Source organism: Panthera leo, chromosome D3 (assembly GCF_018350215.1).
Source record: "Panthera leo isolate Ple1 chromosome D3, P.leo_Ple1_pat1.1, whole genome shotgun sequence".
Classification (NCBI taxonomy): domain Eukaryota; kingdom Metazoa; phylum Chordata; class Mammalia; order Carnivora; family Felidae; genus Panthera; species Panthera leo.
The window spans coordinates 65,165,042-65,188,199 of NC_056690.1; the positions used below are offsets into that span (position 1 = coordinate 65,165,042).

Sequence of the window (23,158 nt, forward strand, 5' to 3'; positions counted from 1 at the left end):
TCATTTTCATTCAGAAAGAACTTGAAGCCGTTCAAGTACCCAATCCTGCACCCGGTATTGAAGCAAATGTAAGGGTTGTACAACCACAGTCGGTCTTAGCCTGAGACTGAATTGCGATTGAGTAAGGAAAATAAGATTTGTGTGCTCGAAACAGCAAGAAGACGATGTAAGACTAGTATTTAGTGGCAAACTATACAGCTGGGTGCAGTGTAAGTCAGGCCAGGGAGTGAATGCTGTGGTCCAGAGTTTATAAAATGTTGCCACGAAGAAGTGAAGGCTTGGGCATGACCTTAAACTATGGGAAGGTTTGGGATCTGTGTGTTTGCTTGTTCATTCCTTCGCGCGACAAACATTTGGAGAGGACCAGTTGTATGCCAGTCATTGCATGGGTCGGTAGAAGGCGATATAAGAAAAGATTCTATAAAAATACCAAGGTGGAGAGAATTCTGTGTTTGTAATGCCACAGTGGAGACTGGTTTGACTTGAAAAGGCAATGCAGGTTGGTGGCTAATGAGCCCTAAGACTGGATTCTTAAAGTGAGACCGGTACAGAAAATCTGGAAGTGATGTGTTCGTGAACATTGGGATGATTTGAAACTGTGTTACTGTTTGATCTCTGTTATTTACCGTGTCATACTCAGACTGCCCTGGTTCGGGTCCTCATGCCACAAGAATTGAATTTTAGTTGAGCCTCCTTATGGTCCCCCTGCCTCTAATATCAGGTTCCATTAATTCACCCCTTACACTACATGCCAGAATTATCTTCCTAACTCGCAGCTTTGATAGTGCCTCTTTCCTACTAACATCCCTTAAATGGCTTTCCATTACCTGTAAGATAAAATCTAGCTCATTAGCATAGCATTCAAGGGTGTCCTGTGATCTGTTTGTAACCTTTTATCTCCAGCTTTAACTCTCACCAGTCCCCATTTTGTGCCACATCTCCTGGCCAAGCGTCAACTTTCTCTTTCCTGAGCGTGACCCTCCTGCAGGCTCCTGGTTCAGGCCTCCCTGCATGCTGTTCCCTCTGTCTGCCATGTTTTCCTTCTTCCCACTCCACCTGTTGAAGCCCCTGAAGGTCAAAGCCATATTCTGTTCTCTCCTTGAAGCCTTCCTGTGTAGTTTCCCATCTGTTTCTCTGTACCTCACTGAAGCGGGAAACGTTTTCTCTTCCCTTGTTTCTCTTCTTTACTATAGGACATATAAATATCTACTTTGTTGTAGTTGTTTTCCAAATCTCTCTTCAAGAATGTGAACTCTTTGAAGAAAGGGACTGTATTTCAGTTATCTTAGGATCTTGACTGGAGGAGTACTGAAAAATAAATTGTTGAATTTTCATTTTTTTGTGGACCTCTCACAACTTGAGTTTTAAGTTTCAAAATGTTGTCTTCGACATCAATTAATTCATGATTTATACCATTCAATATAAGGAACTCTGAAGGGAATTGTTTTTTAATTGGAGAGATTTTCTTAATAATATACCATTTCACACTACTATCCATTCCTCTAAAGTTAGATTTCATCTTCTTTTATCACAGCACAGAACCTGCAATAGACATTCAAAGTTCCAGATGGATTTAGTTTAGTTTAGGAACGTTTAATGGAGAACATGGCTCACTTTTTTGCCCTGACACAAGAATAACTTCATAAGTACGTACCAGGGAATTAAATGTCACATTGAAGATTCCTGCCAGAGGAAGCAAACCACTGAATACTACTGCCTTGTGAAAACATGGCTTGCAGTTTGGATGGACCCGGGGTACGAGCTGAGAAAGATCTACTGGACAATTGGTGCTTGACACACAGGGACACATTCTAAGGCATCTTGATGTCTCCTCAACAGCTAGTGTGGTACCCGACAACCAGTAAGAGGGGCCTCGATGAATGTTGACTTAAATATGACTTTTTAAAAATTATATAAAGTTTTAGGAAGGTAGATCAGTCTGGATGACACAAATAATCTTACAAGTAAAAGAAACTTCAAGTGTCACCTGGTCTAACTGCCCTCCCCTGCCCCTAAGTGGGGACTTTGTCCCTTCTATAGCCTGGGGCACAGGTGGCTGCCCAGTCTTCTTGTGACAGATTCAGTGAAGATGCTCTTGCTCTCACTAAGGCAGCCTCTTCTCTTCCAGAAATGCTGTGTTCCTTGGGTTTTCCCCTTAGAGGAAGCAGTTGTAAACATGTCTTTCTGCAGGGCTGAGCGATTTCCAGGAGCCGAGTATGCTCCTGGGCTTCTCTGGGGAGCAGAGAATGGCTGCCTTGCTGGCCAGCTTCCTCACACCATATCAGCCGAAAATGTACTGATTCCAGAGGGAGAAAAGACATGCCCGGTCTCCAGGCTTCATTTTTGGCTGTTCTCAATGTGTCTTTGCAGTTCTTAGGCATTTTCTGGCGGGCACATTTGCTGGTTACTACCTTGAATTGCTGGCCTCCAAGGTAGAAGGTGTGCAGTAATGTCTTCTGCTAGGAAACCCCAGCCCATTGAGCTATTTAAGGCTTGAGGGTGATCTCACCTACAGCCTAGGGATGGAAGAAGATAGTGTCTTGAAATTTTGTGTAGCCATGGGGCTCTCTGTTTTCTCTTGAGGATGAGCACTGCATTTCCTTTGGGGTCTTGAAAATGACGAGTCTGAAACTGGGAATAATGGGACATACAGTGAATAAGGGTGAGGGATAGTTTAGCTGGTCCTATGATGGTCTGAAGAGAACCTGACTGATGTTTCTGGTTTCCTCTGGAAGGAAGGCAGAATCAAAGACCCTGGGGGTAGGGGGTGGGGAGAGTCATTCCTGATACCTCCAAAGGCCTGGGAAATGCTCCTTCTCTCTTTTTCCCTTTTTTGTTGTCATGTAGACAGAATGCCACTTTATTTAAGGACCAGAAAGGGAATTAAAGCTGTCTCGAATGGCTATTTTTATCTAAATAATTGATAATGATTAAATATCTTTTGTGTGGACAGAAACATTTTTAGTGATTGTTTTGTATTAATCACAGCATTAGAAGTGATTTTCCACTGAACTCTTTATGTTTTCCTCTTTCAAGCCTGCATCTAAGCTTTGCATTTGTTTTAAGAAATAAAGCTAATTTTGTGTAATTGAAATAATTTACCATGGAAGATGATAAAGAAAGAATGGTCAGGAGGTTAGCTAAATGTCCTTCCAACCAGACAGCGGAGGGCGGCTCGGGGGTTGTGTTCAGCTTTGCAAACAGTTCTTCACATGTCAGAGGGAAGTGGTGCAAGAAGCCAGCCAAACGTGGTTCCCACAGACCTGCCTCAACACTTTAGACTTCCCTTTCGTCATGGTTGGTTTTGATGGTGACTCAGCTAGCTGTGGCTTCAGTATAAGAAACTTGTAACTTTGTATTGAACTGGAGTATCTTTATTCTTGGGCCCATAGCCAGAAAAATTAACCATTCAGTGAAGGGCCGTGTGTGTGTGTGTGTGTGTGTGTGTGTGTGTGTGTGTGTGTGTCTGCGTAATATAATCCAATATAATTCAATTTGGGGATGTGCATGTTCTGGTTTGGTTTTTTTCCCATCTTTTTTTTTTTTTTTTTCCCCTGATGCCATAGATTAGGGGGAAGGGGCTTCTAGAACTTGAGTTACTTTTGAGGTCATTTTCCTTCCTGCCATGACTAATTATCTCTCTGCTTCTCAGTTGCAGATCTGACCTCTTCTGAACACTTGGCCGTGTCTCCATTCCTGGGACTCTGAACCCAGCAGCTGGACCACTTTGTCCTTGGGATTTCGGGTGTCCTCGCTTCTCACCTTTCCCTTTCCCCCTCTTCTCTCCCACCTCCTGAGAACTCCTGAAGACTGTAGGATTGTCATGGAGTCCAGGGAAATCTTAAGCACCTCCCGGCAAAGGGGGGACGAGTCGGAATTCCTGCCTGTCTCCTCAGCCAAGCCACCGACTGCTCCTGGCTGTGCAGGAGAATCTTTGCTCTCTGCTCCAGGACCTGGGAAGGGGATCCCAGTGGGCGGAGAACGCATGGAGCCAGAGGAGGAGGATGAACTGGGCTCAGGGCAGGATGTGGATTCCAACTCAAATGCAGACAGTGAGAAATGGGTTGCAGGAGATGGCCTGGAAGAACAGGAATTTTCTATCAAGGAGGCAAACTTTACAGAGGGGAGTCTGAAGCTGAAGATTCAGACCACCAAGCGGGCTAAGAAACCCCCAAAGAATCTGGAGAACTATATATGCCCCCCTGAGATCAAGATCACCATTAAGCAGTCTGGCGACCAGAAGGTGTCCCGTGCTGGGAAAAATAGCAAAGCCACGAAGGAGGAGGAAAGAAGCCACTCCAAAAAGAAGGTAGGGAGCCCCGTTTTGTAGGGTTTTTTGTTAATTCATTTTTGCCACCACCCCCCAGCTGTTAAAGGTCTGTTTGATTATTACTTATTTATTTTGGAATTATCAATCTCTTTGATGGAATACTTAACACCCTCCAGAAGAAATGCCTCTGATATCTTGGTACAGTGTCTAATTTATTATTATATCTTCTACCCACATGAAAATCAACAGCTACTAGAATTATAATTCTGGAACATTTCTATTTATTGTGTAGCAGCCTCTTGGGTAGGTCAGACCTGGCTAAGCTGTGACAAAATTAGAGGGTTTTTTTCTTTTTTGGCTTTAATATTTGCATCTGTTATAGTTAAGCATGGGATATGGAGAGTTTTGGTCAATCAGAAGAGTCAAGAACCTTTATAACCTTCTTTTGGTTTCAACCACCATTGTTAAGCCTGTCTAAAATAGACAAGTTAATCACTGGACTAAGGAAGTCACCTTCATAGTAATTTAGTCCACTAGAAGGTGAGAGATCATTGCTCTGAAAGCCAGTGGTGAGCCCTGGAGCTCAAACTGGAGAAAGAAGAAGGGGCGGATAACTGACCTGAATCTTTGTCTAACACATCACAGATGTTTTGAGATTGGGTATTGACTGAACTTGGTTGGTTGTCACTTTCCTCCTACAGGCCTAACTGGTGGAAAGCAGCCCTCTAGGTGATTGGTGGTGGTATTTGGTTGGGAATGAATGGGGCCAGGTTTCATTGTAATTATATCACAGGGGGTTACAGTGACTTCCCTTCTTGGGTGGGGTATGGTACTCAGCTATAATAGCAGAGGACTGCCCTAGTCTCGAAAGCGTTCCAAAACTCTCTGGGGCTTGTAAATGCCTCTGAAAGGAGCCCCCTTTTTGACAGAGGTTTTGGGTTCAGGGTGGTAGGAGTTCATCAGAGTCTTTGTAACTTTCCCCCACATCTTATTTACTTGGGCTCTAGACATGATGGATTAGCTAAAAATAGCACAAGTGAATGACCCTCTCTCCATTATGGCTCAGAGATAATCTGTAGCATTTTTTTTACTAGTGGTTTTTGAGCTTTTCTGTAATCATTTTCAGTAGAACTGCTAGGACTCATGTTTTTTCATTGGTGTAAGCCTTGTGTCCTCCCTCACGCTAAGTGTTTGGGCTGATATATTGAATTTAAAATCCAAAGACCCGGATGAGGGGAGATTTTCTGGGTGACCAGTGCCTTCTGGTTTGCTCAGACTATCCCAGTTTTAAAACCAAAAGCCCTGAAGCCAGGTACCCCTTCAGTCTTGGGCAAGGCAGGACAGTTGGTCATCTTATTTTAACCTTTGGAATATAAAGTAATTTTTAGAAATCGGCTTGTTTTCACAGAGCACAGAGGTTGTGCTTTCCTTCCCCTGTCCCCATTACAAGTTGCAGTGATTTCTGGGGTTTCTGTCATAAAAGATTACCTAAGTGCTTTTGGAAACTTTTGAAATTCTTGCCAGAAAATGGAGCAGTTCACATTAGGCTCCACTTGGAAAGTGAGGCTTTGCTTTGGAGTTGGGTCTCTTCAGCTTTGAAAATGAGTATCTTTGTCTGTGGCCATTGAGATGGCCAGTTCTTTGTGCATTGTTGGATTTTTATGTGGGTGGGCAGTCTCAAAAACTGTGGTAACTGTTTTCCCTCCATCCCCATCACTGCCAGGGTTTGAGCAACAGCCCACAGTTTGGGGTGTGCGTACCCAAGTTCATTACCCTAGAAAGAGCTACGTTGTCCTGATCAGTTATGACCTTCCATAAAGCCACAGGAGTGTTCCCAAAGATAGTCCTCTGCCTCTTGGAATGCCCCAGAATAAAACTCTGGAATTTGTGACATGGGGATGATTTAGAAGCTGCAGTGTGCAGTGGACCTCCATTCTCATTTCTGAAATTCTCAGGCTGGTCATCATTAACCAAAAAGCTGGATGCCCTTTTTGTGCTTTATCGGAAAGAGAGGTGACATCACTTCTCCCAATGTGTGACACCCCAAGTAAGTGTTTCTAAGTCTCAGAAATTGGAAGGGAGGCAAAGGGAGGGGAAGGACTAAAATTCAGCTTACAGTGTTGTGTTATGCTGGTTATGCTGACACTGTAATGGGAGTATCTACAAAACTTTTAAATTGTTAGGGGCTTGCTTCATACTCTGCTTCTCCATCTGTCCTAAATTTATTTATGCCTAGAGCGGTTACTTCCCAGAAATGAATGAATAAAGTTATCAGTACTGAGTCTTAATCACTTGATAGATGATGGAAATGTTCTCTGATCTCTATTGGATTAGAATGTTAACTCTCTTACTCTCCAGAGTTCCTGTTGTTTGGAAAAGAGGGAGTTAGTAAAAGCTGAAGTTGAGGTGGAGAGGTAGAAACCTTGCTTGCTGTTTCAGGGCCATGAACTTGCAGAATTTACTTATTTGTAGGAACGTGAAACATGTGATCAGTAACTTCGGACGGGGGAAAGGATGAGGATGGCATTTGGTAAGCAACAGATCAGAGTCTGACTCTAAAATCCAGTCTTCTGGGTCTTTTTTTAAAAAGCAAACTCTACCCTCAATGTGGGGTTCAAACTCACAACCCTGAGATCAAGAGTCGCAAGCTCTACTTGACTGACCAGCCAGGTGCCCTGCCACCACTTTTTTTTTTTTTTTTTTTAATAAGGTAAGCCACTCATTGGAGAAGTGTGCATGGAGTGGCCCCTGGGACTCGGGTCCTAGACTGGGAGCCAGGAGGGAGGCTCTGTTGACCTGATCCTTGAGTTGGTAGAGATGCCTACTTGGGGGTCACCTGAATATACGTGTTGGCTTAGAGCAGGGGTCGGCAAACTGTAGTCTGTGGGCCAAATCTTGCTCCTTCCCTGTTTTTATACAGCCCACAAGCAAAGAATGGTTGGAAAAAAATCAAACAAAGAATAATATTTTGTAACATGTGAAAATTGTTTGAAATTCAAATTTCAGTGTCCATAAATACAGTTTTATTGGAACGGAGCCACATCCATTTGTTTACATTTTGTCTGTGACTGCTTTTGCACGAAGACGGCAGAGTGGAGTGGTTGTGACAGAGACTGTATGTCCCACAACGCTTAAACTGTGTACTATCTGGCCCTTTCCAAAAGGGAAAAAATTATGTAAATATACATATATATGTGTGTATATATATACATATATATGTATATATATACATTATTATTATTACTATTATTTGATGAGCCTTTTTTTAGGGAAAGGACATAGAGTTTCAGGATAACAAGGATTTTGTTTTGTTTTGTTATTAAGGATTTAGCCTCCAAACTTGGAGGCTGGGGGAAATTGGGTGTTACATCATTATGTGCTGACTTTTTTTTTTTTCTTTTTTTGTAGACCAATTAATTTTGTTCAAGTCATTGTTTGACAGCCTTAGGCAAAGACAGCTTATATTGGATCCCAAATGATTTTCTTTTTCATTGGTTTTTGTAAAAAGAATACTCCTTAGGATAATGATAGCGTTCCTTACATAACAGAGCTAGGTTTTTGCTAGGCTAATTGTATTTCAGTATGTTCTACTACTTTGGTGTGAAGACGTGTATGTGTGGCATCCTCTAGGGCTTTATTCCAAGACTGAAACCTAACACCAACCCTCCAAACCAGAGAGGCATTATAGAGGTTGAGGCAACATGGCCTCTAAAGTGGTAGGATGGTAGGAGGGACCCATGAAGATGCTCCCCCACTGGCTCAAGTTTGCATGGACTCTTTCTAACCAGGGGACAGGTCACCTGTCTTCCATATGAAATTGAGATGGCAACTGAAGTGCTATATGGCAGTGGGTTTCTGATGAATGAATTTATGTGAGGTGTAAGAGTAGCATTTGGTGAGAAGTAGAGGCTGAGAAGAGAATTCTGAACATATTTCAGGGCCTCAGAACCGTGCTGTGGATGGACCTCCTTTGCAGATGATCTCATTAAAGAAAGGCAACTTGATCTTTACCATGGTACCATCATTGTTGCATATTAGACTTACTCAGGCAAGTGACGAAATAACATAAACTTCATGTAGTTCCCTTCTAGGTCACTCAGTCAAAACAATAGAGAACATGAGACAGAGTTTCTAGAAGCAAATTCAAGTATAGCACATGAGCGTAGAATGTTCCAACAGTGACAAGTCTTTGAAAGGCTCGCAGCTGGGCAGAGCTTAGCAGCTCTCCTCTTTCCTGAGAACTTTTTGTGAGAATCAGGAACTCCTCTCCGGGTCCAACAGGATGAGAAGGACAGGGGACTTTTACCCAAGCTCCATTCAGTGACCCAGGCTAGGAGATGTGGGTGGCAATCTGTACCAACTGGCTCGGTGGCTTTGGATCTGGAGTATAACCTTGCTGAAGCCCCAGTTTCTTTATCTGCCAGATAGAGATGATGATTTCCACATTGTATAACTCAATGGAAGATTTTAGGAAAAATGGGTAACTTACAGAGCACACATCATGATAACCAGTTTGGATTTGTGGCAAGCCCTGTGCTAGCTGTTTTATATGTATTTACCTTCACTATTAGTCCTTGTAACAGTCCTGCCAGGCAGATACTACTTCTTCACAGATGAGGAAATTGAGGCTCATTTGCTTCAAAAGAGCAGGAACAGGAATGGGCAGGGTTGGTCTTTGAAGCCAGTTCTTCTGTACTCCAAAGCTAATGTTGTGTTCCAGTCCTGAAGTGGCCACACTCTAAAAGACTGCTGGAAGGTAAAGATTCTAAGCACTGGGACATTTCCTCTACACCTTCCAACATTAGTTAGGGTGACGAGATCATAACCTGGTATATTGCCCTTAATTCTAAGTGTTCCAGGTTGTTTGAAGGAAAATTCAAATCCTCATGAGTTAAAGTCTTGTTCTTTTCCTTTGTTGTGCTTACAGATTTTTATTTGCCTTTAACCAAAATGCAACTTCTATTTCATTTGTTTGGATTTAGTTTTCCCTTTTCCCAGCTTCATCAAGAGAACCTGTTTCCTCCGATAGCAAGAACTTCAACCTCACATTTGTCATGTGCCTGCCGTGGTCCTGGAACCATGCTTGGGATTTGTCCTGGACAATCCCACCTATACCATCTTCATGTGTCTATGGAAAAACCTCAGTATTCTTCTCTGAACACTGCTAACCCTCTCTTAGGAAGTTCAACGGGTCATGCACTCATTTGCCCATTCTTTAAATAGCACCTTCTTTGTGCCAAACGCACAAAGTATGGATGTAGATGGGAAGCGAGGTTAGCATCAGATTGCAAGGAATGATGAATGTCAAATAAATAAATGGGTTTGTATTTAATTCTGTAAGCAATGGGAATGCTCAGTGGGCTTTGAACTGGGGAAAGGGAAGGCTTGGGGCCCAGGGAATATAATGAAAGTGATGCAGAGCAAAGAACCTTAAAAGGGGAGTCTTTAGGTAATACAGCTGTCAGTGATGAGGCCTGTACTAGGGTTCTCCATTTTTCCATAGGGTGTTAAGGGGCACATTTCTCTCTTGACTCTCTGTGGTTGTAGCAGTTTGGCACATCAGATAGTTGGGAGGGGGTGCTGGGCAGGAGAAAAAGTTAGCTCAGAATGCCTGATGTCTGGCTGCTGTACCCATCATCTCCTCCATGGTGGTGGTGGCCCTGGGCATCCAGCAGAGAGCCTTCCACCTTCTTTGTGGCTCAGGTGTCCTTCCCTTCCCATCATTTGGCCCAGCAGCCTCTCCGGTCACTCCTACATGCATCCCTGGGTTTGCCCTCCCTTCTTCTGGGGGGTGAGAATGTGGTGTTTTCAACTCCTGAGAGTATGAGCTCCTTTCCCCACAGCACCCTCAACCTGATAAGAGAGCAGGTCTCACCAGCTTTTCTTTGCAAGAGGCTGAATTTCCCTCTTGTTTAGTTTTATGTTTTCTCCCTATAGATTTTTTTTAAAGCAGCACATTCCTATTTATTCATCAGTGTGCTTGAAAATTTTGTTTCCTGATAGGTTTCTTTCTCCCTTGTTATTTTATAGCTAGAGCTGCCTGAAAGGTGGTAAATGACCTTCTCCACAAAGTATTTGTCTTCATGGGGCAACAAGTAACGTTTGACATCTGGAGCTGAAGGTGTGGGGATAGAACACTGGACTTGGGGACGGGAGCCCTGGGCACTAGCTCTGTCTCTGTCACTAGCAGAGACTAATTTCAGCAAGATTGCTTCGCCTTCCTGGGTCTCAGTTTCTGCATGTTTAAAAAAAAAAAAAAAGGATGAACTAAAAACAGCTTTTGACCTCTGCAGCCTTATGTCTGTTCTAAAAACTGGAAACTTTAAGAACCATTCTGCTAGATGGGGCAAGTCTTTCTCTTTAACAAAACTAGTTACTATAAACAAAATTTTTGACCTCTCTTTGGACCCACTGTTCCATCATCAGATTGTTTCCTTTCTGCCCCAATGTCAAAAGGCCCACAATTGTGGGAGCAAGCGTCAGAGTTGAGTTTAAAAAGTGGTGAGATTTATCAAACTTGTGTTCCATGACGATATTCTGGGAAAGTTTGGTTCTTTCTTCCCTTTCTTGTATTTTTTTTTCTTCTGTATTTGGGATTCTCTAGGGGTTTTAAGCACCATGCTGGCTCTTTTCCTCTTGGTTTTGATATTCCCTTGGTAGTCAGTTTGACTTTGGACTTCTCCAAGGAATATTCTTTGGTGAACTCCATACTTTTGAAGATAACCTGGCAGGGTAATGAAGCAGAGAAACTGTGTTCTGTTCCAGTGGAGAGCCCTTCATTCCCTGAAGTGAGGAATAAGGGATCTGTTAGCAAGAGTCCATGCCCTGAGAGTGAATTGGAAGTCAGATCCCCTGTGTTCTGGACTGGGTTCTCACTGTCTTTGGAGGAAGAGACCTTGGGCTCTGTATCCCCTCAGGCACATTACTTAACCTCTTGAGACTGTGTCCTGATTGTGTGAAAATCAGGGATGATACCAGCACCTTCTTGTTAGTGTCTTGAGGCGATGGAGGGGCCTGTGGGCACTTAGCACAACCCCTCACTCAGTGTGCATTATTCTGATTGCTGTGCTAACATCCAGCACATTTGGGCCACCCACAGGACCATCCTCCGTGCAGGCACAGCTGACCCACAGTGACTTGCAGTGGTGCTGGGCTCCTGGGGGTGTGGGTTGTCTCAGAAGCCTCTGTCTCTAGGCTCCTTCTGCTTTCATATTGCTATGGGCTGTGTTGAATTGTGTTCGTGGACGGCAGTGCTGCTGTCTCATTTCTGATGCCTGCACAAGCATCAACTAGTATCACTGGTGGGTTGGTTTCTTTCCTTTTTATTTATTTATTTATTTATTTATTTATTTATTTGGCGGTGGTGAGGATTGCTATGGGGATTTATTTAGAGATGGTTCAAAGGTCTTTTATCTCTGTGGTCATTTATCTGCCAAACCAGGATTGCTGCTGAGCTCAAAGCTTGACTCAAAATGAAAGTGTTAAAGCCGTGTCATAAGAACGACCAGTTGGGGTTCAGTGGGCGCTGCCTTCTCCCCTGGCCACGTTGTCAGCATTTGCAGAATCTCCCTCTTCTCCATCATTGCAATTTCACATCCTCAAAAAGTTCTCTCAGAGCTGCATTTCCGGTTGATCTTCGATGACATGGCCTTTTTTATTTTTAATAAAAGGTGAGAGAAACAATCCCTTTTTGCTCTGCTCTACCCCCTCCTTTGATTTTTCTGATTCTTGCAACTTTAAGTTCAAACGTCCTGCCTTCAAAGCACTCCCATGCAGGATGTCCCAGGCATCTCAGGATGACCCCCGCCTGCCTTGCTTGTGCATGAGACACGAGTGGCTTTGGTCAGGAAGTCATTGGGCCTGGATGAGGGCATAGGCCGAGAGCAAAGGGATGTGGCAGGGAGGTTTTCAGAGACTGGGTCCCAGGCCTTGGTTCAGGCTCCTGACTGCATTATATATAGAAAACAGCACAAGCCAATGAAGTCTTGTGTTGTGGGGTGGGAGGGTTGTTTATTGACAGTAAGCTAAAAATTCAATGTTATAATTTGCATATGGCCTAATTGCTTTGAAGAAGGGGTTTCAACTTGGATGGTCTTCAGGGTAACCTCAATTGGAAGGTGGCCATGGAGACTCTGGGAACCACCCCTACCCCCAAAGAGGAACCAGTGACCAGAGGGATAGGCTGCCAGTGGGGAGGGCAAAAATTCAGTGGAGCCAGTTCCCCAGGAGGCATACGGACAGACATAGCATGCAAACACCCACATGGATTCACAGTTGCACCCAGCATGTGCAAGAGTCTGAATTATATGTCCTGGCTGGTGAAGCAGCGAGCCCTCTGTGCAAGCTGAGGCTGCTGTCTGAGCATGTCAGAACGTGACAGTCAGAGCTCTGCATTGTGGGCAGGTTTGGACTACAGAACTTCGAGGGCTCCTTCTAGCTTTCCATGGTATTCCAGGGGATCTTGCCCTATGAAGGCAAGGGGCCTCCCTGTATACTTTGAATGTGCATTTCTCTCTGGAGTCCCAGGTTTTTATTTATTTATTTTTTTTCCTCTCTGCCTACCCCTCCCTCCCTGGGCCAACTTCTCTCACCTCCCCACCAGCCTGTGACCTCACCAGGGGAAACAATGGAGGCCTTTATTTACTCTGAAATGTCCAAGCAGTTCCCATCTTGCTACCTGGCCCGTGAGGCCATTTGATAATCATCATTAGTATCAAATGCAGGTGGCTTCAGTGTATTTTCTAGACCTTGTTTATTGTGTTTTTCCCCAGACCTTCTTCTTTGCCTCCCACAAGTTTCTAGCCAGCCTCACAGTGGGGGATCAGAAGTAGGGAAGAAGGAGAAAATTCTTGAAGAGAGACAGACTGACAGCAGTCAGACAGACTGACCTCAAGGTGTGCCACATGCCTTGCCATTAAGAAGTATTCATTTGCAAATATGAATGTGCCCAAGAGCGTGGGCAGCTTTTTATGCTAGGCCAGTTGGTTCATTGGCTTAGTGTTGTGAATGAGAACACAGCTCAGGAGTTGCAGTGTTTTCCCTGACAGACTGGACCCCCAGAGAACCACCCTAAGGGAGTTGCTTCTTCTTATGGCTTCTTATAGCAGTACAGCCAAAGGGAATCTATTTTTAACCTATGATGGCAATTTCCATTTTTCCATCCCTGTCTTTTTTAGGGAGCAAGGAGGTGAAAACCAATGAATTTGGGTGTGTGGCTCTTCCCTGTACCATCAGGCTCCTAAAGTCCCTGTCTGCCCACTGGATTGCTGACATTGAATGGGTGGTGGGTTAGCATCAGGCTGGGGTTTGGATGCTGGTGGGTCATGGAGGAAATAAAGATTGGGAGATCCAGAAAGGGTCTGAGACTAGGGGTTAAATCCATCGAGGGCATAGGCTGGACTTTGGCAGCAGCTCAGGGAACAGGGGAAGGCTGACCACAGCAGTTGTAGGTCAGAAGAAAAGAAGGGGTCCACAGTTGGGTCACACTTCCAGAATCATGGAATTCACTGAGAGTGAGTATTTTCATTTAGCACCTCTACTAAACAGACAAAAGATACCTTCCAAAATCCCTCGTGGACAGTTATCTGTCATTTGGCAGCTGCTCAGTGGCCCTCAGGGAGGAGACTTGGTACTTTCTGAGGCAGCCCTGGATTTAGGAGAACTCTTTTTTTTTTACGTTGCGCTGAAGTCATCCTTTTAAAGCTCAAATATTTCCAGTTCCTGAAACTGTTCCTTGGAGTCCATGATTTCCTGGTGCCGAACCACTTTGGTTCCTATGCTACGGATGCTGGTTTGTCATTGTTTCTCCTAAAAGGCAAAGATGAGGAGGTGGGTACTCACAGAACAGAGTACAGGACCCAGGCCTGGAAGGTGGTCTGGCCTTACACAGCACCAGGGGATTGTGACCTCCCCTGCTCTAAGCACACCACCTCTATTAACAGGACTCTGGGCTGTCCCAACTTTTTGGCAGCTTCAGAATTGTTGGTATGCACTGAACTCAAGGTCAAGGAAACTCTCCAATTTAGTTTTGCCTTATGCTACTCTTGCTGGTCTAAATGATCACATCCTACATTCAGTGGATATTTTGGACCAAAATTCAGGTGTTTGCATTATCCTTATTCTCATCTCTTTGTGCAGAGTTCTAGACAGAGATATGAATCAACTGCTAGTCAAACAGTCTCATCTCGGTCTGTGGACTACACAGAAGACAGAAATAAGGCGGCTTTGAAATGTAGATGGCCATCTCACTCAGAATCCCTCTTCCCTGCTTTCTCTGGTGGGATATCTCTAGATGGGTCCACCAACTGCGAACATGCTTTCTCATTTACATAATGGTCTTCTTGGTTCTAACAGAAAGGGTTGTTAAAAGTGTGCTGTCAGAAGCAGGTTATTTTCTTCTCAGTTACTGCGTAAGCTCTCTGAGGACAGGTGTTATATATGTTAATATAATATTCACTTATTTTATTTCCCCAGCCTGGATGTTAAACAAGTTCATGTTCACTGTGTGCCAATGAAGGTAATTCTGTGGAAGACACTCTTTTCTATCAAAACACCTTCTCCCTAGTTAGCCCTGTGTATTTTGCATTGGTTCCTTAGAAACATCTTAAATCTTTCATCATGCTGCCTTTTTTTGTGCACTCATCCAGATACACCGTAGCAGAGCTGAGACCTCTAAATTCTACACGAATCTACAGAATTGTATGGTGTGCTCAGCATAAGTGCTGTGTGGGGTATAGAAAGACCTTTATTAGAAAGAATCGATCTCAGGGCATTTAGGGAAAAACCCAGGGCGGTGTGCATAACCAACTGTCAAAATACGTGTTCCAGATAGTGCCTACTATGAAAAATTGGTAGCGACCATCACACCTGACCAGCACCTTTACACAGTGTTCACATCTGCCCAACTGTTGCCTCTTTCCAGTTTGTTCCTTAGTCTAGTTCAGTGAAGTAGCTGTTGTTCTTCCGTGTTTTAGAGACTTAGGAAGGGACTTGGAAAGCTTTTAAATGGCTTGCCCTGAAATCACAGGTAATTATGGGGTGGGGGGCCTCACACCCTCCTCAGACCCTCAGGTCTCATGGTTTCCAGCAGTGAGAAGCGATCATTGAAAGATGCACTCTAGCGGGTCCTGCTGAGACATCCTCCAGGAGAGAATCACTGAGTCTTGTGCCATCCACCTGCTTGTTCCTGCTGCACACCCGTGGACTAGCCTGTGGGGGAACCTGGGCATTGTGGCATCTTCCCAGAGACTCACAGCCCCTTTCTCAACTGCCCACAGTCATCTCCCCACTGAAAGACACTCAGCAGGGCACCCCAGCAGTGAGGTGTGGTAGACAGTGATGGCTGGCAACACAGCACAGGGCTGTGGGATAATAGGCTCGCTGTGACTTAATCTAGAAGCTATTGACAGTGTACTCTAAAGTGTCCCGGTTTAGACCGAAAATGTAGGATTCACAAAGAGCCCCTCCAAAACAGGACTCCAGGAGCTCTGTCTGGTCTGAGAAATGAAGGGAGGGTGGCTACCCCACACCAGGGATTCTGGGTCCGAACCCCCATCCCGCCCTTAATGAATGAATCCTTGTTTCCTCATACTTAAAAGGGATTAGTACTGTCTCTCTTCCTTCCACATCACTTTGAAGATAATCTGAACAAATGGTTCTGAAATGTTAAAAGTGCAGTGGAAATATGAGGTGCTCTTCTGTGCAACTGCCCCGCAGTCGATTTCTAACAAACTATAGTCTCTAATTAAACTTTTTCCATGGCTTCCTCCAGTATCCCCTCAGCGCCTGGCCTCTTTCTTCCCCTGCTTTGAATAAAGCCCCCAGACGTGGCTGTGATGAACAGCAGCTGCGGGTTGGAAGCGGTCAGCAGCCTAGTCCAGATACCCGCCACATGGTGTAATTGCCCTTTGTGAAATTCCGGGGTGAGAGGTCAGCCCTCTTTGCCCATCTTTGTCACTTCTCAGTCATCTGTATCCTGGTGGCAGTTGTGTTATCCCAGTATCCTTCCCCTACCCCCCTCCTCCACCCCCCTTCTCCTGGAGCCCAGGAAAAAACCATCTGCTGAGTTGGCTTTCAGAAGATTTTTTTTTTTTAAATACCAATTTCCCTTTGTTCCGAGGCAACCTCCAATCAGAGCTGGGGTCTGCTGGGTTTGGCGAAAGGCTGGTATTGTGTTTCGTGCTCCCGGAGGAAAGGTTGTCCACTTGCTTTTCTTTTTGATTTGATTCCCTGCCATTCTGCAGGAGAATCAGGGGTTGCAGCTGCTGCTGTCAGCTGTAAATAGGGAACCCCCTTGTTTAAGAACCTACACGTTAATCTTTTGGCAGGGGGAGGAAAAAAAAACAAAAAAAACAATAACAAAACAGAGAAAAACATTAAAACCAACGCTAACAAAAGTCTTTCTTCCTGTTCCTGTCTCATCCCCTAAGTCACACAAGATCCTACTAGTTGCTTAATCTCACAAGAACTTGCTGGCTCTAAGGTTTTCTTGAAGTGTCTTTGGTGTCTAGCCTCTTATGTTTTCTGATTTCTTGCTGAAGAATATGAACTGCCCATTAGAAGCATAGGAGAACCATTTTTCATGGAAAACCTGAATCACAGAGAAAGGCTGTGCAGGCTGCTTTCTTGGTCATAACAACGTCTACTGTTTTGGTGCTTAGAGTAGTTGGGAACTTGGCCAAGTGTTTCACACATATTGTTTACTAAATCCTCCCCACAATCACAGTGGAGATGTTATTATCCCCATTTTCCAGATGTATAAGATGAGGCTCAGACACCTCCAGTTACTTGCCTCAGGTCTCAGAGTCAGGAAGCTGTGATCCCAGCATGTCCACCCTCTGAGCTCCAAGGCCCATGGCAGCTCACAAGGTGCTCAGGCAGACTGAACTTAGCGTGGACGTCAGAGGTCCTCACCTTCAGAGCTTGCCTTCTAGAACACCTGTGGGTGAGGTGCTTTCTCAATGCTTCCATTTCTCTGCCTGTAAAACTGGAACCACAATAGCTAGATGCCAGGGAACCCAGAGAGAGTTGGGCAAGTCTTGTGAAAGCTTTGTAAGTGCATCAATCTCTGAAGCTAGAGCTTGCCTTTATCCTCTTTTTCTATCACATTCCACAAAATGGGTAAAACTTCTCTCAGCAGATTTAGGAGATGCTTTGACACATCCTCTCAAGTTACCTGCAACTTTGGGGACTGCCCTCCCTGTACACGCTCCCATCTTTAGCCAAAGGCCTTTGCTAGATGTTGGCCCTTTACAAACAAAAGAGTGTTTTGCTCCTTTATGGTGATAAGAAGAGGGGTCAGCAAGTGAACACATGATGAATTCCATAAATTGGTGAAAATCCATAAAATCCATAAAGCAGCTTTGAAACATGCCATCTCCTCCCTCTTCTCACTGTTGGGCCGGGACTATGACCCAGAACCCAGGAGTTGGAGTGGGGGTGGGGGGAGGGCTCTGGCTTCCCTTAGCATGGAATATAAAATAAAACAAGTGTGTGTGTGTGTGTGTGTGTGTGTGTGTGTGTGTGTGTGTGTGTGTGAGAGAGAGAGAGAGAGAGAGAGAGAGAGAGGGAGGGAGAAAGGTTAATATTTTCTCTTTTGCTTTCTTCTGAGGACATAGAATTTTCCTAGATACTTAAAATATGTGCATGTGTCTGTATTGATTTTAATATCGTAAAATATATTGTAGGCTGCTATTAATGTAGATTATAAGAAATGTAGCAAGTTAACTGTGCAATATACTCATCTGGTCTCCGGAAACTAATAGACTCTTGCTCAGCATCTTACTCTATGCAATGAGGTAATTTTAGTAAATGTTCTCTCTTTTACTTTCCAGTACAGTCCAGACGTGAACACAAATCTCACCTGAAGGAATTAGAGAGAGACAGAAGACCAGGTGAGGGAGGTTGTAAGCCCACAGACTGGGCAAACAGTGGGCCTGGGGTCAAGAGGAATTGTCCTCTTGCTCAGCTCTGTCAGCTGACATGGGCTGCATGCTGGGTTAACCAGGGTCCCTTTCTAGCCTGGTTTCACCCAAGGCTGCAGATCCCATAGTTGTGAGAGCAGGAGAGGCAGAGAGGAGTAGGAAACGGAAAATGTTGACTTCACAACAGTGTGCTCTGCTGGACGTGAGCAAGATACCCTAACAAAGAGACAGAGTGAAGATGAGCAGAACTTGGGTGCCTCTGTTAATGGGGACCATCCCACTTAATGTACTCTCTTTTTTCTGCATCACTGAGCCATTCACTACTGTATGCATTCATTTAATCAAAGATATTTTCTTCAATAACTATTTATTGCATGCCAAGCACTGTTGTAACTGGGCATTATTTCTCAAATGTCCAAAGTGGGGTAATGTGTCTCCCTTACTTGCAAGCTCTGTGTCTACGTAGAAAATGAGACAGAAAACCTTCTGCATAGTATTGCCGCTAGGAAGAAGGATGCCAAAATTCTCAGAAAATACCTTGTACTTGACTGGTTCTTTGATTGTTAGGAACAGTTCTGTGGCAAATTAAAGAGGTTCACAAGAAGCACCTCGAGAGATGAGATGTGAGTTGAAGGTGTCCATTCTGGTAGACACATGTGGCTTTATGGTATTGACGTATTTAATCTATGGGATGTCCTTGGGATTGTCAGCAGAGAAAGAGGAGAAAAGAATGGCAAGGTTGGTTCTGAAAAATCACATGTCACGTGTTTTGGTACAAGGGACAGAATCCAGGAAAAATAATGGGGGTGTGGGGATAGAAGTGGAAAAGGCTGGTGTATTGGGGCCAATCTGGTGCAAGGGTAGAAGCCACCAGAGAGCTGGCCACTCCCAGGGGAGGACGGGAAGGACAACATCTGGGAGAAGAGGTATGCAAGGGGATGAAGGGTAGGAAATCACATGTGTGTATGGGCCGTGTTGGCATTTTAAGGTCTGGGAGAAGGGGCTGTCTCTGAAAGGCTCTATTGGTCCAGGTGACCTTTGCAGAGGAGGGATGGAGCAGTGGAGACACTGGGTACTCCTGGAGAAGCCTGGCTTGTGGTCCTGGACCTTCTCAAAATTGTTTCATGCTTCACCCCAGGTACGGGCAGGTTGGTACTGGCATGGAAGCCAGTGATGATAGCCTTCAAGGGGCAGCAGTACAGTTGGGTCTGGAGAGAGGCGGCTGTGGGCCAGGCCAGCTGTGCCCCTCTGCCTCCGGGGAGGAGCAGGTGCTGAACCTCTGGATGCCTGGCTTTCCTTCTGGCCTCATTCCTGAATGACAGCTGACCTTTGCTCCCAATTTTAGGCTTTTAGCCGATTCTTCTCTGTCTGGGCCTGACTGTGGAGGGCCTGTGGCTGCTGCGGCGCATCTCATTTAATGCAGGAAGATAATTGTCCATCCTTACAGCTTCCCTTTCTCAGAAAGAGGACAGCTCAGCTATGGGGCTTCAGTCTGTAGGCACTGGAGGCAGGGCTCGAAGAGAGGACAGATATTCAAGGTGATGGGCCAGGTCAAATCAATACACATCAGAGAGGGACCCATAGGCACAGATATCCTTCTGTCATCATATTTCTCTGACGAGCTGTGTCTGAGAAAGTAGTGAGGTCTGGTGTCTACTAGAGAGAATTTAGTGGTAGGTAAACATACGTGTGTGTGTGTATGTGTGTGTGTGTGTGTGTGTGTGTGTGTGTACAGCTTCTGGGAAGATAGATGTTGCACATGATGTGATAGAGCCGTGGCCCAAGAAGCAAGAAATTAGGTCTGTGAACTTAACCTAAACCCTAAACCTGTGTTTCCTCATGTGCCTCTTGTTCCTCAGGGGCCCATCGTAAAATGAAGGTAATTAAGCAGAAGACCTCAAAGTCTTTCTCAGCTCTGATATTCCAAGAAATACCCATATAAACACTGATTCATATAACTGGGCATTTACACAGGTAACTAGGAGGCATAAATATATAGACAGGATTTTCCTTCATCAGCCGTATAATGATGTGCACAGTTTTTTTTAAATAACTGTCTATAAGTATCAAATACATATTTATTTGAGGAAAAGTGGACATATTCAGCCACACCTAATATGAAAGATGACCAGGAATTAAAAAGGAGGGAAGTCACATGAGCCTCTAGGCAAGTGAAAGGGTACAGAGCCATTATTCCTAATTTATATGGACTTGTCTGGCCTCCAGAGAGACCTCTGAGCTTCGTATCTTGTTGGGGAGGTCTGAGTGTGATGCCCATGTTCTCCCAGATGCTGAGGTATGTGCAGAGCCCAGGGAAGAATGGAAGAAGATGGGATGCTCGAATGAACCTTGAAGAAAGCAAAGGACTGAGGCAGGAGGGAAAAGTAACCCATGGCCTTTCTTGAGTCATTGATGGAGGGCAGAGTGCTCCTGGTGCACCTCAGGCTGATTGGCTGGCTGGCAGGGTTTACCTGGAAAATCTGGAATGCAGAGAAGTCTTGGAAGGCCAGATTAGGGAGATCTGACTTTTTCCTGAGGGCAACAAGAAAGAAATAGAGTTGCCCACTCTGGCACTGGGGAAAAGAGGATGGCAGAGTGTGCAGGGATGGGGGCTGCTTTAGGAAGTCATACTACAGCCTGCATCGGAGAGAAGCAAGCCCAAAGGCAGAAAAGAAATAGAAGTGAACTGTAGCACCCAATGAGGTGAGGAAGGACCCTTGGTATTACACTGAAGAGGCCTAGAGAGCCATCAGGCAGGTGAAAAGGTGCCGCCTCTAACATTTTCATTCCTGGGACTTTAAGAAGCTTGGTCATTTTCTTAACAATTCATTGATTCATTTTCTGAAGAATTTCTAAGTGTCTTACTGACACTTATGAAGAGTTGATTGGAAAGTGCCTTGAGAGAAGAGCTTAAGGCATGAGCACAGGCTTCAGATGCTGCCTTCTTATCCTGGGGTTTTGTTTCCACTAGCAGTGCCCAGTGCAGGAATGCTAAAAGGAAGGCATTCATCAGATCTATCTTCTTGTCCCTTTACAAACACAAGGTTTCCTGTACTTCAGGGTCATCGTTCATGGTGTAGGGAGTTTGGATTTCATATGGAAGGTTCACTGTTTCTGGTCTGTTCTGTTTTCTGCTCTGCCTTGCCACTCATTTGTCTGCTACTACAGAGTTCCCCAGCTTGGCTCGGGGCTCAGTAAATCTCTTCTTTCCCACGAAGCTTTCAGGGAAATGGGGGGAAAAGCCAGCATATGTTTGCTTCCACTATCATCTCTTCTCCAACCCCTTTTTAACCAAACTTTAAATGCGACCCACCCATACACAATGTGGAGGAACAAATTGCACTTTTTCTGTGTTAGAAAGGAGTGAAAATGCATATGGCCATGATGGGGAATTTCCCCCACCCTCAGAAGATGGGGGAACAGGGCAATGGTGTGAAAGAATGAATTAGTTATGGCAAATCTCGTTAGTGTCCATTGTAAGCAGAGAAGCTAAGCCATCTGTGGCCACTTGCAAAATTGTTCCTTGTTTGTTCAGCCTCCCCACCGAAGCAAATCTTTGTGGCTTCTGATAATTTGCATACTGTCACTTGTTTGCCAACTGGAGGGTGTCTGGACATGTGTATATGAGGGGGCATCTGTGTGGACATGTATGTGTGTGCTGAAAAGAACCCACTGTTGGTATGCTGCTGTTGAAATAGATGCCTGGGGGTGGGGGGGAGGTGGCTGGCTTTGACTGAGTTCTGGGCTTAGGAGGAGAGGAAGGAGCCTTGGGGGTCCTGTTAGTATTATTTTTAGACATTTCTAGTCAACATCTTCAACTGCCTTCACGTGCTTCCATCCCTCACTCCTCTCCTGAGTCCCTTTGTTGTCCTGATTCCTCTCCCATATTTGCCTTAATTTCCGAGTTCTTAATTAGTGGTGTGTGTTCTGCAAGAAGCAGAACATGTTTAGGGCAGCTTACTGTCTGAGTTATAAGCTAAGAGAGATGTCTTAGGGTAGTGTATGCCACCAGCGTGACCAAATCGTTCTGTGTCAAAGATACTGGTGTTTTATCTCCACTCATTCTACACGTGTTTACAGTGGATCTCCTGTAGACGAGTGGTATTCCAGATGCTCTAGGGGGCTAATGGCTGCACGACCTTTATTACCTCTGTCTTCGGAGAGTTTCCATGGGGAAAAAGTGATGCGTGATAAGCAGCTCATGCTCTGTGGATGGCATGAACACAGTTCTGGAGGTCATGAGTGGAGGGATTGGTCATTATGGTCCAGTGGCCACTGAAGGCTTTGCATTTAAGGGCCTGTGCAAGACAGATGATCGTGTAGGGTGCATGGTCAGGAGGGTGGTCATTCTAGACTCCTAAGATGCCCCGGCTGGCCAAAAAAATTGGCAAATGCAAATCTGTGAAAATTAAACAAAAATGTTCCTTCTGCTTATCATCCCATCATCCAATGGGAAGGATGATATAATAGGAGAAGAATCTGGGATAAGAGTCGGAGTTCTTCAGTATTTGTTTCTAGCAGCACCAGCAATTTATTCTCCCCATCTTGATAGCAGCTTACTTGGCCACACTGCACCCTAATGTCTCCCTTGAATAAAGGGTATCATGCTCTTTCCTTCTTCTCACTTCCCTTTATACTAGGCAAACTCTGACAAAAAAGAAAGTTGGCACTTTCATCTCTGTGGAAGACCTCTTTTTATACTTCTACCTTTTAGGGTGGCATTCTTCATAGCTATCTAAGACGGTCACACTGCCTCCCATTGCTTGATGGCTACACACAAAGAATAGTAAAGATGAAGGAAGCCTTGAAGACCATCAGAGCACTCTCCCCTTTACAGATGAGGAAACAGCCCAGATCAGTGATGTTTCATATTTGTCCAGGATCATATGGTCAATCAGTGATGATCTGGAAAAAAAACTAGTTTGTCCAGTTATCATAATGCTTGGGGCTAAAAATGAGACTGGAT

General features: G+C 44.7%; 1 protein-coding gene across 3 annotated transcripts in view; it reads left to right on the top strand.

The window, feature by feature from the left end:
• The window catches only part of SETBP1 (SET binding protein 1), a 375,264-nt gene that overhangs the window by 16,703 nt on the left and 335,403 nt on the right, over positions 1–23,158 (top strand). For 2 of the 3 annotated variants that reach the window (XM_042911416.1, XM_042911418.1), the window contains exon 2: positions 3,653–4,309. In XM_042911416.1, the coding sequence (XP_042767350.1) occupies positions 3,824–4,309 (486 nt within the window). In that variant the 5' untranslated portion in view covers positions 3,653–3,823. Of the gene's footprint in view, positions 1–3,595; positions 4,310–23,158 lie in introns of those variants that run through there. The other variant, XM_042911417.1, reaches the window with a different exon arrangement.